Here is a 20,245-nt window from a genome sequence, read left to right as displayed (position 1 = left end):
TATGGATCCACCTTACAGAAATGAAGGCACTGTACTCAAAGAGGTTAAGAAATTTTACTCTTTGGGTTAATTCACTGTACCCAGGGTTGGCAATACACTCAAGAGATTAAAAAGTTTGTCAGGGAGGCATCAGTTGTCCTTCAAGCCAAAACTGAGTGTTAGTCATTATAACAATACTACACTTATGTACTGCACGATCTTTAGTGGCCATTGGGAACAAAACAGACATCACTGCCAAACCCTTCAGTTCTGGTTCATGGGCCAGTAAACACAGAACGATATCCTCATCTACCTCCTCATACCTCCACACCTGATTACTATGAATAACTCCTGTCTTCACCTCCCTACCTGCCAAAAGTCGGCCTTTATTTTATATTACTGTATACTGTACTCACAAACTATGGTCCATCTTCACAATTTTTATTATTTTTTATTTATTTATTTTTGTTGTCATAAGTTGATGAAAAATTGGAGTTATTGCTCAAGAAGACTATGGAGGCAGTGGCCCAGAGTCTACCCAGTGTATCCCTCATCACAGACTCAGGACAAGAAGGTGAAAGGTCTCCATCCTCAGTGTAGTGCACATCAAACACATACTGGACATTATGGTTGGGTCACTTCGTCCTTTTACAAACACCAGCCTCTCTCAAACTGAGTAAAAGCAGATGTCCCAAGTGGCACTAGGGAAACCTATCCACCTATGGGCATGTTGGAAATTTACCAGTTAATTGGCTAAAATTATTATGACATCCGAGAGCTAACATAAATCACTGGCTAAGGTGTTCATAACAAAATAAGGTAGGGCAGATCATTTATGGGTGGTGCTTTGCGTATGTTTCTTTACAAATGGCTGTCCACTAGGGTTAGACATATTCCTGAAAACTCTGATTTAGACAGTAAAATATTTTATACACCTTGAGGATGTTTGAGTTGTGTTTCACCGATATACTGATAGTGTGGAAAATTTATACTATGATAAGCAAAAAAAAAAAAAAAATGGCAAAAAAGAATGAAAGAAATTTATTTTAACTATCTGAGAATTGATAGTCTGATCCTAATTCTATGCCTTTTAAACAAAGCTTACATTAATACTGTGGTCATATTACAGAAATATGTTCATAGCCTTGTTCTTACATCCTATTCCTCTCCATGCCATGTTTAGCCAATCTTCTCCTGTATACATTGTCTGCAGTGTGACACATGACAGGCAGCACCTAAATATCACCCCCAAATAACCTCCTTTCCCCACACACACACACAGAGTCATATGCAAGACCATTTAGCATGAGATCTCCCTATGGGGACTGCCCACGTTTTAATTTCAAGAAGCTTAGTGAATCCTCAACGTGTGAGCAATGCTCATTGATATTACTGGAATTATCGTGAGAACAGGGTGGGCACCCTGAGGATAAATCAGTGTTGACTATTATCATAATTGCAATTACAACAATGTTGCAATGCTTCTAGTATAGTTGACAAAAGTAATCATCATACATATATGATGAATTTCATCGATAGACATTCTTGCTCTACCCCCAAAAATGTGATACGTACTTCACATTTAGTTACCCAAAATCAGACAGCCAAATTTGAAACTCATCTGCAGATGACACCACAGTAAATCTCATTCAAGCCTCAAGGTATGTTTTTCTCAGTTGTATTTCCTATAGATAAATGTGTATTTGATTAGGTTAGTTCAAACAAAAATAGAACAGCAAAATGCTTGCTATTAGAATATTTTGTATATTCATGAATCCAGTGTGAATTTAGAGGAAGGTCTTACTGTAGAAATATCCCGTCAGCTTTGTTGATGTCTTTAGGCCTACTCTAATCTAATACACACGTGTGAACTCATTTGCCACTAATATAGAAGATACATTTCATAATTTTATTTAGTATACAGGTATCTTTATTTTTATTGCCCATAACTAACATTACAGTATGGGTTGTTTGACACACTCCAGGAAGATTTCTCTTCAGTCGTCAATATTTTTACTGGTGATATATTAATCAGATAGTACAGTATATTCAAAATTAATGAAATATTTCAATACTTGTAGCATATTATCCTAGGTCAGGGTTGAGTCAATACTGATGTTGAAATCTTTACTCTACCTCACACTCAAATGTGAACTCAATCATCACCAGTATACAAGATTTGTACAGTAGTACCCCGATTTACACGGTCAATTGAACCCACAGGGTACCGCGGAAAGTGAAATCCGTGTAAATGGAACAACAGAACATATGGGATTAATTCCAATAGAGACTGGCCCGACCCCCAAACTCCACTTTTTGAGACACAATACCTACGTTGTAGTAAAAATTACATCTTAATTTTATGATGGTATGCACTCACAATTAATAATTAAGAGAAATATCAATAATATTAGTTTTTTTAACACTTACATTAGTAGAAAAGATGGCTGGGCACACGGGGATGGGGGGTTGGTTCCAAGACAGAGGGCAGATTATTGGCCCTCACCTGTATCACTATCCACCACAGAGGCTTGCAGGGCCTCTTTGTCAAACCCCTCAAAGTCCATATAAGTCCATATCCTCACTATCTCTATCACTGACTTAGGCCGGCTGTGGTGGGTGGCGGGTGAAGAACTCGGTAATGTTTTGAAGACTGGGCGACCTTCTGCGCATCCTGCCTGCGCCGCTTCCCGCGTATATGAGTAGATGCACCGCGGAAAGTGAAAGTTCGGTTCTGGCGAGGCACCGCGTAAATGAGAAATTGCGGAAAGTGAAACCGCATAAAGCGGGGTAATACTGTACTGTACTTTCTTTTAATGTGCTCCCGAACACGTTTTAGCTGCACGACTGAGTAGGGTTCCTGTCCAGGATCCATGGAGTTGAATGCCGCCCTAATTTCGTCCCAAGCCCTCTTTTTCTTCTCCACGTTACTGGGCTCATGTCGTTTATCTTGAATGATTGCTTGTTTCTTGACTATCAAGGCAACAAGTGTCTGTCTCTGGCGCTCAGAATGGTACTGTGCATTGCATCTTCGTCCCTTTGGCCTCCATCATCTCCGTGAAATGTTTGTTATTGTGATCAGCTGTTTGCATATGGCATTCCAACATTCCCCTTTTTTCCTATGTTGGTACACCTGAAGCAAGTCCCACGCAAACACCACGATTTGTACCACCTAGGAAGCGACTTAGGCCCATGGCTTGGGCAAACCTTACCATGAGGATTCCTCATGAGGGGAGCCAGCATAAAACAATCTTGCATACGGCCGACAGTCTCACCTCAGCCTTGGGTCCCTCCTGAGCCCCTACTCCACAGTCCTCCTTCACTCACCTCCCCTCCTCCTCCTCCACCCTTCCCCTCACTCAATTTCCCTCAAGTTATCACCAAATACTGAATTATCTTTATCGATATGGTTATGCAATTTAATTTTAATATGTTTGTATTTGCATTCATTTTAAGTCAGTTCAGTAAACCAATTTTGTTACATCATGGGATACAGTCCTTGAACCCTGGCCAAAGGTCATCAAGTCATCAGACTTCTCTATGCTAGTTTCCAGGAAATTGGAAGGAAAATGAACTCTTGCTCCTTCCATGCTTGAGACTAACAATCCTCTGACATACTTGAGTTTGTCTGTATATCAAAAACGACTCCCATCCTCTTCTTAAGAACAGTAACAGATCTAGATTTAGGCCCATTTCATTAAATGAAATCAAGCATTCTGTTACATTCCTCACACCGATTATGGTAACTTTTATAGGATTGATAGGCAAGTCATCATCACTGACATCACACCCAACAAAATAAAATGTTCCACTATTAGAATCATAAGACCAAACAAATAAGGAGAATACCAAGATTGCTGGTCATGTTGCAAAACCACTTGTGAAGATGCTACGTGAGCAATTACAGCCATGAGAAATGTACTCGTAGAAATCCCCTAAGAAATGCATCACATGGGATTACAGTCTGGAGTGAGCCCACAGTCGCAAATGGATAATGCTGTATGAGGGGCAGTAATCGAAATAAGCCAAATTATTTAAGCGGGGGTGTCAAAATTCCAAACTTCCCGTCCCGGTAGGTGGCAAGCAACAAAGAGTGCCTGGGCCCGGGAGTAGACCCAAAGGATTGCCACAACTGCAAGAATACAAATTAAATGGGTTTTAACATTCTAAACAAGTAAAAATTAATTCACTCTTTATACAACTACAGAAAAAATAAGTACAGAAGTACTGTATAAGTAAATTAAATGGTAAAATATTGGGCAATCTTCTCCTACGGATGGGGCTACACGTTTCATATACAGTAAATTAAAACTTGAAAGCTTTAGATAGAGTAAATTTATAAACCATATACAGTGACCCCTCGGTTAACGAACTCAATCCGTTCCAGAAGGTCGTTCGTTAACCGAAACCATTGTTTCAATGGGTTTTTGGGTAATTGGTTCCAGCTCACCGAAAATTTCCTAAATTCAACAAAAATGGTAGAAAAGTTCACTTCCTTTGAGGTGTGTATGTAGAAGGCTCCTGGATGATGATGATGGGAATTAGAATGGGGGTGGAGGAGAAGGAAGAAGAAAAGGCATTGGGGTGGAAGAGAAGTCACCCCATGGCACCATTTCATCCATAAAATTTTAGTTCTCTTGGTGTATTTCAAGATTATTTTCTCTAAATCAATACTGCACCGCATTATATATTGTCAATATGTAAAATATATTTAAAAATGACCAATAATTTGCTTGGAAACACAGAAAAAAGCATTTAGTTGAAGAGAGTCTCAAGCAAGATGTTACCTCCACTGAAAACAGAGAGAGACTAATGCCTGTCTGGTGTGTTAACAGGCTGGATGGCACGCCAGAAACTAGTTTCTTTACCTTCAATTATGTTCAATAATTGTTAAAATGACTAAAAAAGTTAAAATTAAACTTTTAAAATTATTGAATAGTATAAACTTCTTGATATTTACTAAAATAGTAAGGAATTTAAGCCCTAGAACCAATTAATGTATTGGCGGACTGATACTAAAGCTGGTTGCCCGGTCAGTGCAAGCGAAAACATGTTGAGGTCGGTTCGTAAGAAATTCGTTAACCAAATTTTTGTTCGTTAACCGAATTGAAGATCCTTATGGAAGGCAGTTCGTTAACCGAAATTTCGTTAACCGAGGCGTTCGTTAAACGAGGGGTCACTGTATAAATATTTACAGGGGTCATTACAGGATCCACCCTGGGTCCCCTTGGACAGCATATTTCTATGGGTCCCATGTAGATTTCAGGTCAACCCTCCCACCTCTATTCCTTTTGATCACTGGTAAGGGTAGTTCAAAATTAGTAGGAAAAAGGTCATAACCTACAGTATATGTCGTATAAGTTCAACCCTATTCATAGTCAAAGGATGCCAGATCCCCTAAAGGGTTCCAACATAATAATCCTTCAAAATAGAATCTTATGTGCAGACTCAACAAACTCTAAGGCAAAATAAATAGTGTGACTTTCCAAAATTAAACTTCCTTGAAATTCCAGCAATAATCCAAATAACACAAGTGGACAATTTTAGTATAAGCATACAATTTTTCTAGACCGTTTTTTGATGTCGTGTTCAATGGTTATACCGGGTAACACCTGAATTCATTTTGGGGGGCAATATGTGATCTCAGTGACATGGCCCTTTTTTTCCCCAAGAATACTGAATTACCATAAAAGTGGGCAGGGCTTTGAAGCTGGGTGAAAATGTGTGGTTATAAACATTTAAAAACACATAACCTAACCGTGACTTATCTAAAGCTAACCTAATTAACCTACTGAAACTCCCAAAGTATTTTTATAAATTTACCTACTGTGGTAGTGGGTATGCTCTGGCAGTCTCCTTGGAGATAAGCCAGACCAAGTCTCTGGTATAAACAAAGTGCTGAGCCACATCCTGTTAAATTTGGGCATGACAGTGGGCAGTCCTGACCTTGAATATCAGCTCTCCAGCAAATTTACAGCCAGATAGTTAAAGGAAATGGGAGAACATTTGCAATCCAATAAATACACCTATAATACTAGCACCTAAGCCTGCATGGTAAACAGTCAAAACCTGAAGAAACTGCACAAAATATGCCAGAGGAAGCATTTAACTGCCAAAATAAAAAGAATAAGTTTGGAGGAGGTCCAAATTTGTGTGCTCTAGTGACCAGACCTAAATGGTTTGATCATATTTCCTGTTTTGTTACCAATGATAAAGGACTGAGTAGTGTAAGTGCAGCAGTGTAACACCAAAAACTTTCAGCTTTCATTTAGAGTGGCAATTGATGCCTCCCAGATCCCCCCCCCCTTTATATACGGGATTAAGCTTGTTTTACAAAATGCCAAATATTTTTTTTACGATTTCGTAAATTCAGTTCTACTCATATATATCTGGAGTTCTGCAAATCCAAGTTGTTACATTAAAATCTTGGTGACTATACAAAGGTCTCCCAATCCACATGTAAACTATAAAAAAGACTAACCATTAAGGATGACCTGGGAGGTTGTAGCAGGTGAGGATGGGTCGAGGCTGCTGGCTAATCCTGTCTGGGAGTGACTCACCTCCCCGTCACTCAGGATATCTTCTTCCTTAACTCCTCCACCCAGAGCTCCTAAAAAAATATTAAATTTAAACCATATTGCATTTTCTAACAAATAAGAGACAGATTAAAAGTTTAATCCATTGGTATTGAGCACGTATATGTGACACACCAGGTCAGTAACACGACTCGCTAATCCCCACCTCACCTCCATCGCAAGTGATAAGATGTGATTATAGTTGCCGATTACATTCAGCAGAGTGGATAGTGTAGGCTCAAGATGATACCCTCTGTTGGTGAGTAAAGTATAATAGTAGTCTATATTTTATTTATATTTTTACAGTACTGTACATGTACGTATTAACAATATATTGTACATGTACAGTGCTGTTTGCTTAAGTAAATAAAGCTCCGTGCGAGATACGTCGTTTAGACTCAGGAAATTTTTTCCCAGTGCAGGGTGGAAAATTCCAGTCTTCACTATGACACAGCTCCATTCACATCCAGATCATATGGATTTTTTTTTAAATGCATTTATTTAACCAAACTTTAAGATAGACTATTCAGGATTATTTTGGTAAAAATATAGTATTTCTAACTTAAGTAGAACTTATTTTCTATGCTCAGATATCAACATTTCTTACATTTTTTCATAAAAATTGAAATATTGTGTTTGAGGATTTTTTTTTATTGAAACAGTCTTGTAGAGAATTTATTCTGTATCATTATGGTATAAAATTTCTCTCTCTAACAATTAAAACAGATGCTGTGAAAAAAATTTTACACACTTTTTTGCTAGCCATAAATATTTTCACTAGTGTCCACAGTCTAATGTGTAATGGCCGAATGTTTGTCCATGGGAGATGAGATGTGTTATTTAAAGTCGAGATGAGATGCATAGTACAGACTCTCTTAGACTCTCAAAAATCTTTTCCCAATACCCGGAAAGATTCTGGGGATATGGGATATTTCCGGTTTTGAGAGCTGTCTCGTTAACCGTAAATTTTTCATCCTTGGAAGAGCTCTGTAACAATTGTTCCGACTAACGGGGATATCACTGTAGTAATGAAATCTCCTACAGGTGCTCCTCTACTTACGAACGAGTTACGTTCCTGAGGCTTGTTTGTAAGTCCAACTTTACTCTTGTAGATGCCAAACATATTGTAAAAAATGAAAAGATTATGGATATTTAGTACAGCTATACCCTTTAATACAGCCTTAAAACCTGGCTCACTCTTCTCCTCTTAGGTAATGTTTGTTCTATCTGGAATTTTCTTCAAAATAATCCAGTCTCATTTACATTAAACACCTGTTCTGGCAGGTAACCCCCCTCAGTGATGATGTTTGTATCTCTGAAAGTTTGTAAGTTGAACGTTATTAAGTAGAGAAGCACCTGTATTTTGAAAGCCCTTGAGCTGAAAATAATTAAGTTATATGTCCGTTAGCCAGAATCCCTCAAACCCGGAACTCTCCGGTGGCCGGAAATTAAATTTTCTTGGAAAATTCTTCCCAAAGCCGTAGTTCTCCGGAAAATTACGGCTTTGGGAAAAATTTTCCGAGGTGCACATTTTCTGGAAAATTCCGGGGATGGGGGAGTTTTTCCGAGTTTGAGATGTGAAAATCAGGCGCATTTTGCGAAAATTCTGAGAAAAATTTTCTGGAACCCAGAAAATTTCGGGAGTAAGGAATATTTTTCCAGGTTTGAGAGATACTGTAATGACAATTTCTGGAACTTCTGAGAAAATTTTTTTGTTACCCGGAAAATTCTGGGGATGGGGTATATTTTTCCGGGTTCGAGAGTCGTCTTGTTACCCAGAAATCTCTCATACCCAAAAGTGCTCTGCACCAATTGTTCCGGCTAACGGAGATATCACTGTTATTAGGATATCAGTTTTAATGGAGTTTTGGCTTTAGCGACTGTGGTCTTCCCCCAGTTAGTCCATTATCTCGAGGCTGTACTGTACTGTGAAAATTGTTGGACCCCATTTTAAGTTAACTTAAAAAAAATCACATAAATATAATACATTCTTCACATTTTATACTGTCCTTACCTTGGTCAAGGAGTGTGGCATGCCTAACCTCTGTCCCGGTTACCCCTGATAAGTGTATCGACATTGGATCCTGGGGAATATCAACATAATTTGGATTAATCTGATGAATATTTGTATTTCCCTGATGTTTACAATCTAAACCTTAGAAAAAATAGTAATGTTTACAGTATATTGACATGTATGTCTCAATTAACACCTAATATGACAGAGGAGCATAACTTTATTCAAAGTCAGTCACTTAACCAAAACAACCAGATCTTGAGCATCTGTACATGAATGACCCTTCTATAAACATATGTTGGGACTTGGGAACCTTAAAAAAAAAAAATTGTGACTGAAAGCTTTTAGATTCTAGAAGCTTATATACATCGATTAACACTTTAAATAAAAAACAAGTGAGCTTACTGAAAGTATATCATAAGTATAATATTTTACTTGAACTAGTTATTATGAGCTTAAATAAGCCAATCTCTGTTAGTGTAATACGCTGGCTGTTGTTTTGAACAGTTGTGCCTCCCTGCTGATATGGATGTCCGAATATCGGATTCCATCTGAGTAACAATGGCGCTGAGGCTTAATTAGTCCAGTACTCGGGGTTTTTGCTATAGTGTATTGTTATAGTTATTAAAAAACTAAGGCTTTAAAAGACAAGTAACCCCCCCACCCTCCCTACCTCCACCTGACATTGCATCAGGTCAAGTCAGTTACACAAGACCCACTAATCCCCCACAGCTCCATGGGAGTGGAAAATAACAGTCTTTGCTATAACACCAGCTTCATTCACGACCATATCCTTTAGATTTTTTATTTTTAAATATATTTATTTTACCAAACTTTTAGATAAACTATTTTGGATTATTATAGTAAAAAAATTAAGTTTTTAACTTAATTAGAACTGTATTTACGGATTCCAGTAGTTTAAGCTTAAGGAAAACATCTCCAGCACCCAGAAACATTCTGGGGAAGTGGGCTAGTGTCAGTCTGTGCAAGAGGTCTAGTTTAGACACAAGGAAACTTTTCCCACTAACCGGAAAAGGTTCAGGGAAAAGGAATTTTTCCGGGTTTGAGAAAGTCGTCTTGTTACCCGGAAATTTCTTATCCCTGGAAGTGCTTTGCACCAATTGCTCCGACTAACGGAGATATATACAGCAACTCCCCGACTTACGACCTACTACCTCCCGCACTTACAACCTGCCTCAGTCGGTGCGACCACCCGCACATACGACCGCCACAGTCGGTACCAAATTTTTTTTCAAATGACACAAGTATTTTCTAGACCAAAACGTTTCCGTCCCGTACCAGAGCGTCGAGTGGCTTGGGTCGCCTCATGGCTACAACACCCATGCCGCTTAGTTGGTGTTTGGCTGTCATTGTATCCGCAACTGATTGCACTGTGTACTGACATTATTTTCGTATCTAATTCACTTTAGAATGACTGGAAAGCATAGAAGTGAGAGTGCTGGTGGTGCTCAGAAGAAAAGGAGACAGTCAATTACTTTTGAGACGAAAATGAAGATAATAATGCAGCATGAAAATGGAAAAACTGTAGCAACCATTTCACGCGACCTAGGCTTCTCGCACTCAACCATATCTACTATTTTGAAGGACAAGGAATGTGTTCGTGAGGTAGTGAAAAGATCAGCACCTATAAAGGGAACTATACTAACGAAGAAAAGACAAGGTCCCATTCAAGAGATGGAAAAATTACTTGTGATATGGATGGAAGACCAGATACAAAAGCGTGTACCCTTAAGCCTTCTAACCCTACAGGCTAATGCAAGAAGCCTTTTCGAAAGCCTGAAGGAGCAGGCAGGAGATGAGTGCGACCAAACCTTCAAAGCAAGTCATGGGTGGTATAACAGATTTAAGAACCGCTACAGTTTACAAAGTGTAAAAGTGAGTGGAGAGGCAGCTAGTGCTGATGTTGGTGCTGCCGAAGCTTTTAAGGAGCTAGATCGTGTAATCGTCGAGGGAAATTATTTGCCATCGACCCTAGAGGGTTAATTATTGTCAAACATTTCTCTCGTCATGGTCATACCACCACACACCCTCCCCATTTTTTCTCAACGGATCTACGCGATTCACGTAAGTCATCTAAAACGATGGAAAAAACGGAATACTGGAAAAAAATGGAAAACTGGAAAAAAAATAGAAAACTGGAAAAAATTAAGAAATCACATCCCTGCTCAAGGAAAAAAAAGAAAAAAAAATCTAAGAAAATATTTTTCCTTCCCATTTTTTGCACTTTTCATGTGGTATGAATACATTAACTTTTATAGAAAAATTTCCCAAAGCTGTTGGCTAACATGCATATTGCATAACTGTTGTCCAGTATTACCACTGATTCTATGGGTCACTAGGTCAGTTGGAAGCAGTGTAGCTGTGATGTATTGTTTTACTTTCTTCTTACCTTTACTTTGTGCAACTTTCTTCATTTTTGTATGGTTCTTTTTATTTCTCCATGGTGTACCAGAACATTATACTTTTTTGTTTGTATTCAGTACCAGTAAGTAAATAAAACCTTTTATACATTTTGGGGTAATTTTGGGGGGCCTCCAGTCCTTAACCCCTTATTTTGTATTAACCCTAAGGCACCGGGCCGATATAATCGGGAAATAAAAAAAAATATATAAAAACTAATTCTAATCTCACAAAATGGACATGAATGATATAAACAGTAAAGAAATGCATGTTCTTACCACAGGTTGGCATCACAGAGGGTCAGGAAGAGTCAAGCATATATATGAAGTGACATGTCTGTGTGTGTGAGGCAATGGGATAAGGTTGACAGTACAAGGTACACAGGACATTTGTTTTATTATGTTATTACTTTTTATACTATTTACACTTATTATTACTGCCTTCAGTAATTGATCATGAGTCTGCGCCTAGGGGATAGAAACATGTGGTGAGGCACGTAAAATCCAAGGGTGAGATCCCGACATCACAAAAGCTGACAAGTTACTAAGAACGGAGACTGGGAGGCTTGCATGTGTGAAAGAATGAAAGATAAATGTCTACTTGGCAACATAATCTAACTAAGCCTGTGTGGTAATTCAAACAGTACCTCAAAATTACAAAAGTCCTGTGAGCACATGTCATATAATGTGAACTGAAGCCTAGGGGTTAAATCACATGTACAGTACAGTATTATTATACTGCATTTTTTTTTCACGAATGTTCTTGGTCCCTATCTTGCAAAGTAACCAGAGGCTACTGTAGAATCTTTCCCAAACACAAAAATTACCACACTGATAAACATCTACAATACAGTATATACATATCAGTTTGAATGAAGTGGGTAGTACACATGATGAATAAATAATAAAGTAATGTGGTTAGTCTGTCTGAGATTGGTGTATTATTGGAGATTTTTTAGAAACATGTTAAAAGTTTGGTGTATGAAGAGTCTAAATGACCCATCCTTCTGTATAGCATGAGAACTTACACTGTATTATTTAGAAAGGTCGAGAATTTTTAAAATCCATGGTACAATATTGTATAAGGTCTTCTGTCTTTCATGAACAACAGGATGAACATCGACTGTGTACAAATTCGGAGAATGCATAGATTAAAATAGAGAATATACTGTTTTAACACAAGTGTGATTATGTCATTTATACAACTTACCTCCATAGTTTCTACAACTATTGACTGAGTCTTGACACCACTTGATAGTGTGGGTGTGAGGTGAGTGGAGAGCTGAGGGAGTTCAGTGGTGAGCTGTGTTGTGAGTGTTGGAGATGTAAAGGACTGTGGCTGTGACACCATCACAGTGGCAGACTGGCATACTCTTACATCCACACTTTGGGCTAATAATGCACTCTGTACCAGTCCACTTAATCTTGACCCAAAGTCCTCTTCAGTTTCATCTGGGAAAAAAGTAAATTTTTAGTGGAAGATCCTGATGTTTTAGAAGATTTATTTTAATTCAGTCTTTATTTTAGTACAATAACTGACATATTTAATAAACAATGACAAATGATACAAATTAAAAATCTGAAACTTAAGGAGCAATTGAAACTGTAAACAACACAGCATGCTGTGTTGTGGATTATATGATAATGTTGTGATCAAGTTTGCAAAAATTTGGGAATGACTTAGATGACTGTGAACTGTCTGATGGATAATGACTTTAAGACGAGTTCATCCGCACTTGCTGACTCCCCCACTTACTTTAAGATTATTATCTGTAGGTTTTGACACCGAATTAATTTTACTTTACTACCCATAAAGAGAACTGAAAATTCCATGGCAATATGCATTCATCATGGACTGACTTAATATGTTTAAAAAGCTGTACCTACAAGCCACAGGAGAAAAAATATCAGCACGCAAGAAGGCAAAACATGTTTATATGCCAGCTACCAGCCAGCCAGCTGACACATCACTCACCCTCCTTTGTACACTGCCAAACTTTACTGCATTTCCAAATTCAACGCTTTCTCTTACAATTTTACACCTTCATTGTACACTCTCACCAAAAACTTATCGAACACTATAAGCACTATGTAATCTGAAAAATGAATGAAGAATCTGAAACCATTTCGAGGTGTTCAAGAAGTTTTTGTTGAAAGTTTACATAATTAGCATATAAAAACTAAGGATACAGATTAATTTTCTTTGGTTTAATTTTCTACACATAACATGAAAGTAAATAATGAGTAATTAGACAAGCAACTGGCTCAGTGACTGCATGGTGGTGTGAGTGAAGAGTAAACTTGTCTTCTTGTGAGTTTGAGGATTAAGTTATATGGTGATTGAAGGAGAATGATGAAACATAGATAGCTTATTCATAGACTTTGTAACATTGTGAGTGTTAGAGAATTATGAAATAAGTAAGAATGCTGGTTGTAAAAATAAAAGGAATTATTTAATTGCAGTACCCCTGTATACAGTACAGTGTTTTCACTACGTTTGGGGTTTCACAAAATAAAATTGCATATGCAGTAAACCCTCGACAACTCGGTACATATGGGGCTTTCCCCCCGCCTACAAAAATACAATAATAAAAAATTATCGATCCATATAGTATGTGTACATGTAATTACTAAATGTAAAAAAGTAAAACTTACTAGCACAGTAGGTGAAGAATGAAGCATCTTAGTAGGTGACACAGAGGTATGGTAGGTGACACAGAGGTATGGTAGGTGACACAGAGGTATGGTAGGTGACACAGAGGTATGGTAGGTGACACAGAGGTAAGGTAGGTGACACAGAGGCATGGTAGGTGACAGAGGGATGGTAGGTGACACAGAGGCATGGTAGGTGACACAGGCATGGTAGGTGACACACAGAGGTATGGTAGGTGACACAGGCATGGTAGGTGACACAGGCATGGTAGGTGACACGTAGGTGACACAGAGGTATGGTAGGTGACACAGAGGTATGGTAGGTGACACAGAGGTATGGTAGGTGACACAGAGGCATGGTAGGTGACACAGAGGATGGTAGGTGACACAGAGGCATGGTAGGTGACACAGAGGCATGGTAGGTGACACAGAGGCATATGGTAGGTGACACAGAGGGATAGGGTGTGACAGGCATGTAGGTGAGGTATGGTAGGTGACACAGAGGCATGGTAGGTGACACAGAGGCATGGTAGGTGACACAGAGGCATGGTAGGTGACAGAGGGATGGTAGGTGACACAGGCATGGTAGGTGACACAGAGGCATGGTAGGTGACACAGAGGGATGGTAGGTGGCCACAGAGGCATGTAGGTGACACAGAGGCATGGTAAGTGATGCAGGTGGCCAGATATGCCAAGATATTCCCAGATAATTTTATATATCTTAGCATTTCCTGAGTTATACTATACTGTAATACATTCCGAAACCATATCCATGCAGAGTTATTTGAAATGCTGAGTTATCAAGGGTTTACTGTACAGTAACTAAGAACTTTTTTTTTTCAACTAAATCATCATAAAACAGGGTGTGCCTGTACAATAATGGTGTAGAGTTGTACAGTATAAGAAAGTGTTTATTACTGGCTCTCCCACATCGGGTTAATGGAAAACTCCAGTTAACAGAAGGCCAGTTAGTGGAAAACACACAGTATATACACTCTCAGCAATAAGCACATTACTGAGCACTTTGTGAAGCATCATTTGAGTGAACCAGCTATCAAAAGTGTTCAAAACAAAAGTGACAACAACTTTGGAACAACATTTCTTCTCTCTAATAATAATTTTTCAACTTTCTCTCAGCTGCAATACTTCATAACACTGTTCTCATAACCTTATTCTTAGTTTTAAAATACAAATCTTAACTATTTACAAATAAATTATAATGAGAGTAAGACAAAACTACTGTAATAGGGTGAACTACATCTTTGGAGGCAGGACCAGCTGATATACATAGAACATTACATGAAGCTCATATGAGGCACTCCGCATCAGAAGGGGGTGAAGCAAAACCCCGGCCAAAATGCGTTTTTTGATGGATATCACTATTTTCACCCTTCCTCTACATGTTGGCATTGGATGTAATCCTCTAGCTAGAATAGCAATATGGAAGAAAGTCATTCAAAAATAAGGTGTGATTTCACCTCAGGCTTGGAGCTACGTATCTGGCTGTGCGCTCAGTCCAAGAAAGTGGCAACATCCCGTTCAGAGCGAGAAGAGCGCGAACCAATGACAGTGCACCTCCCTCAGACCATACCCCCCCGAATAAGCCAATCACAATGGATTTCCCTTTGCTACGTCACAGCTCCTCGGCCAATCCGCGTGCCCAGATGCTGCCTCCTTGTTAGTTTTGGCGCGTTGTATAGCAAAGGAGGTTCAATGTACTTTCTACTACTATTTTTGATAACTTTTCGGCGTAACGTTGACGTTATTCGCATTCCACGGGTGTGAGAAGCGCTGTGCTATATCTGCCCGATATTAGAGCAACACTCAAGTGAGGCGAGGCCTTCTGGGGTGGGTTCAGGAGCCTATTATTCCTGAGTGTGTGTTTAGTAATTACAGTGCTCACGTGGACACCTCAGGAATGCTTGGTGATAGTGATAGTGATTTTGGTATACTCATAATACAAAAAGTGACTGCTATGCATCAAAAGACCTTTTGCAGACTGTGTTCCGGTACAGAGTTACGTGACATGCACTGACGGCAATAATGACGATGAAAGTGAAGATGAAAATGATGAAAGTGAGTCTAATGGTAACACAAACAGTGACACTAATGTATCACAACAAGAACATACAGACTGTGAGGGGGTAGAAGTGGACAGTGACGAGACATGCATTGACCTTGATAGTGATGAAAGTGAGCCTGACCCAACGAATGCTAGTGAAAGTGAGCCCATACCTCAGTTTTATAATGAAACTGAGCTGTTGCCGGCATCAATAATCAATGATTTAGTTGAAGAATCTGTGTTGCGATTTTTAGAGAGGGCACAGAAAGACTTTGATCAGTACGTGATTGATTATGACGAGGCCATTAAAGTTATACGCACTCCTCAGGATTTACGTAACTTCAAGTTGCTACGATCTTCAGGGATAATAAAAAGAAGGAACTAAACAAAGTAAGATTGTAATACTATTATCATAATACTGTTTTTACCAAAGATTATGCAAACTTTCTCCGCCTTTGTATTCGTATGTTAAATTACGTTGGGGGGGAGGGGAGAGGTTATTGGTAGGGAGGATGAGTGTAGTGGTGATTCCTTATTATTACACACTATTATACTTAACAATATTATAAATCTTTGGCTAATAATAGGGATGGAGAGATAAATACTGATAGGCAAATGATTTTTTATTATAATTTTATTTTTTGGGAGGTTGGGGGGTTTATGGGGGGGTGGGTGTAAGACGAGTGTTGTTTCTGGTGATCATTAACTTGTTTTACAGTATTAGCCCACAATAATAAGATAATTTTGCAGAAAAATGAAATTATTATTGGTTTGAAGACCAAACAACCATACATGATGGGTAGTTATTCTTATTCAACTTGTGATAATAACTATTCACAGTACAGTGGTCCCTCGGTTAAAGAATACAATTCGTTCCAGAAGGTTGTTCGTTAACCAAAAATTTCGTTCACCGAAACCATTGTTTCAATGGGTTTTTGGGTAATTGGTTCCAGCTCACCGAAAATTACATAAAGTAAAAAAAAAAATGCAGTAAAGTACACTTACTTTGAGGTGTGTATGTAGAAGGCTCCTGGATGATGATGATGATGTGAATTTGAAGTGGGAGGTGGAGGAGGAGAAGGGAGAAGAGAAGGAAGTGGGGGTGGAGGAGAAGCATTTTACTGCTTCTTGGAAGGCAAGTCACCTTCCATGAAAATGTCAAGAACCTCTGGACTGACAGATTCTCCAGCAGGAACATCCTCTCTCCTTCTTGAAGTGGAAGGCTGAGGGGTAGCATCTTTCTCTCGCTGCCTCTTAGAGAAGAAACTGTCGATTTTTCTTTGTGGGGCATTTTTCCTCCTCATCATTAACTGATTTTTGAAGAAGGAGACCACTCTGTCCTCAACATTACACAAAATAGGTTCTGTTGTTTCCACATCAGGGTGCCTTGAAGCCAGTTTCCTGAACTTCTCCCAGCAGTGAACAACATCTTTCAAATCTGAAGTACATATGGTCATCACTTTCCCTTTCCTCCTCACCACTGTCAGCCTCTAACATCTCATCCAGTTGCTGCAAGTCTTCAGGAGTAAGTTCCTGCTCATGAGACATCACAAGCTCTTCCACATCAACCTCCTCCACTTCGAGGCCCAATGACTGACCAATGGACCCAATCTCCTTGTCCAACTCTGCTTCTTCCTCAAATCCCTCAAAATCATGAACTGCTGATGGCCACAGTGCTTTCCATGCGGAATTGAGGGATCTAATGGAGACTTCTTGCCATGAGGACACAATCAATTTTACAGCCTCCAGGATGTTAAATTGTGTCTTCCAGAACTGTGCCAGTGTTAGTTCAGGATCAGTGGAAGTTGCCTGATAACACCTCCTGAACATTTTCTTCATGTACAACTTCTTGAAGTTGCTGATCATATTCTGGTTCATTGGCTGCATGATTGATGTAGTGTAGGGAGGCAAAAACAACACTTTGACAAAGTCAAATTGAGCCTCCAAAGTGCTGGCAAGTTCAGGGTCATGACCAGGGGCATTATCCATAAGGAGAAGAGCCTTTAAAGGGAGTTTATTGGTGGTTAGGTAGCTCTTCACAGAAGGGCAAAACACCTCAACAACCCATTCATTAAAGAGCTGTCTTGTCACCCATGCCTTACGGATGGACTTCCAATAAGATCCAAGCTGTCCTCTTACCACTTTTTGTTGCTTGAACACCCTGGGGTTCTCAGAGTGGTAGACAAGCAAAGGCTTCAGTCGGAAATCCCCTGAAGCATTGGCACCAAGCGATAGAGTGAGACGGTCTTTCATGGGTTTATGCCCAGGTAAAGAGGCTTCATCTCTGGTGATGAATGTCCTTTTGGGCATTTTCTTCCAGAACAGCCCAGTTTCGTCCACATTGAACACTTGCTGTGGAAGATAATTTTCTTCATCCACCAGTTTCTTAAACTCCACTACAAACTTTGCTGCTCCTTCTTTATCTGCACTGGCAGCCTCACCATGCCTAATAACACTGAAAATGTCACTTCTTTTCTTAAATTTTTCAAACCAGCCCTTGCTGGCCCGAAAATCTTCAAACTCTGTGTCAGTCGAACCAGGTTGATCTTCCTTTAAATGTTCGTAAATTTTCCTGGCTCTTTCACAAATAAATTCAGTAGAAACTGAATCACCTTTCATTTGTTTTTCCCAAATCCAAATGAGAAGTAAGCTCTCTGTTTCCGCTATTAATGATCTACCTTTAAACAGTCTGGTAGATTTATCTCTCACTTTCACTTCCTTGAACTTGTCTTTCTGTGCAAGAATTGTCGACACAGTTGATGCCGACATGCCATTGTCTTTACTAAGCACATTTGTTCTAATGCCCTGTTCATGTTTCTTTATTATTTCCTGTTTTACCTGGATTGAAATAACTTTTCTCGATTTCTTTGGAGCCATGCTGGATTCACTTTCAACACTGAAATTTTAAGTTTTATTGCTGTAAATAAAGAATATTTTCTTTAAATCAACACTGCACTGTGCTATATATTATCAATATGTAAAATATATTTCAAAATGACCAATAATTTGACTGTAAAAACGGAAAATAGTTTATGTTCAAGAGTCTCAAACAAGATGTTACCTCCACTGAACAGAGACACAAACTGACGCCAAGCTTGGTGTGTTGAGTGGCTGTTTGGCGCGCTAAAAACTAGTTCCCCGTACTTCAATTATGTTAAATGATTGTTAAAATGACTAAAACTTTTAATATAAAACTTTTAAAATTATTGAATAGTACAACCTTCTTGATATTTACTCAAATGGTAACGAATTTAAGCCCTAGAACCGATTACTGTATTGGCGGACCAATACTACAGCTGGTGAGCAGGCGAAAACATGTTGAAAGGAATTCGTAAGAATTTCGTTAACCGAATTTTTGTTCGTTAACCAAAATGAAGATTCTTATGAAAGGTAATTCGTTAATCAAAATTTTGTTAACCGAGGCGCTCGTTAACCGAGGGATCACTGTACAGGTACTAACTTCCAGTTTTCACAGTTCACCAGGAGAGGGATTGAGCTGCACGATGAAAAAAAAAAAAAAATAACCCTCTAGCTTCAAAAAAAAAAGTTATGGTTGTTTGAACTTCGAAAAACTTTTAAACATGTTTTTCTCAGCTTTTTTAATTTGGCGCTTCACCCCCTTCTGATGCGGAGCGCCTCATATATTGACTGTCTATTTTCTTAAACAACCACAACTCACAAAATCTTAAATAACTGCACTGTAGTTTGTGTGTTAGTTGTTATCTTATATATTGAGAACCACTCCCTCCCACCCACTTTTCATAATCCATAAATGACTCGTAGAGCTACATACCTAAACAACTGTGGTGTAAAGCAACATCAATTGGCATGTTTCTTGTCATTTTTTACTCTTTTATTCTAGCCCATTCACATAAAGGTAAGCAATTATAACGGCTCTAAAATTTACAAACTTGACTTGTACTTATATTCTCCTAGAAGCTGCACATTCTTTTACAAACCAATTCTTTGTATCTCTCACCTATTATCTCATTAACATACCGGAATTAATTATATGAGAAAAATTTGCAGCTGGAATGCACAACTTGATGGTACCAACAGAAACACAGTCTTGACTTGATCCTGTTGGGGATTTGTTCCCAGGTGTGGTAGCAGAGGCAGCAGTCAACACAGTGGCATTAGTTACAGAGTTGAGAAAGGTTGCTGGCAGCTCCACTAGGGTCGACTGGAGAAGGCTGAGAGACTGCATGTTATAAAGCTGTTGGCACATTTCTGGTAGGAGTACAAATATGCATTACTAAAATTTTAGTCAACAAACAGTGAAAACAACACAAGCTTATACCGTAACTAAAATGAACATTGATGGATAAATATATATATATATGCTGATAACCACAGAGGAAACAAGAAACACAAAGTTCCCAAGTGCTTTAGTGTAATTTTTGGTTAACGAACGACCTTCTGGAACAAATTGAGTGAAAAATATATGACGTTTATATGTTTATATTCAAATTATTCGCTGTCTTGCAAGGATTCCAGCAATGCAAATCTATTCTCCTAACTTTAATCTGTGATATTATTGAAG

General features: G+C 38.8%; 1 protein-coding gene across 1 annotated transcript in view; it reads right to left on the bottom strand.

Annotated features, from left to right (window-relative positions):
* LOC121862276 overlaps positions 1–19,955 on the bottom strand; it is a 22,000-nt gene extending 2,045 nt beyond the window's left edge. The window contains exons 1-4 of the mRNA XM_042360398.1: positions 19,702–19,955; positions 12,199–12,440; positions 8,569–8,638; positions 6,461–6,589 (exon numbers count right to left, since the gene is read on the bottom strand). Of these exons, the coding sequence (XP_042216332.1) occupies positions 6,461–6,589; positions 8,569–8,638; positions 12,199–12,440; positions 19,702–19,930 (670 nt within the window). The 5' untranslated portion in view covers positions 19,931–19,955. The remainder of the gene's footprint in view (positions 1–6,460; positions 6,590–8,568; positions 8,639–12,198; positions 12,441–19,701) is intronic.
* Between the last annotated feature and the right edge of the window lie 290 nt (positions 19,956–20,245).

Source organism: Homarus americanus, unplaced genomic scaffold (assembly GCF_018991925.1).
Source record: "Homarus americanus isolate GMGI-L3 unplaced genomic scaffold, GMGI_Hamer_2.0 scaffold31037, whole genome shotgun sequence".
Taxonomy (NCBI): Eukaryota; Metazoa; Arthropoda; class Malacostraca; order Decapoda; family Nephropidae; genus Homarus; species Homarus americanus.
The sequence above is the reverse complement of the archived record's forward strand: the minus strand, read 5'-3'. Positions and strand labels throughout refer to the sequence as shown.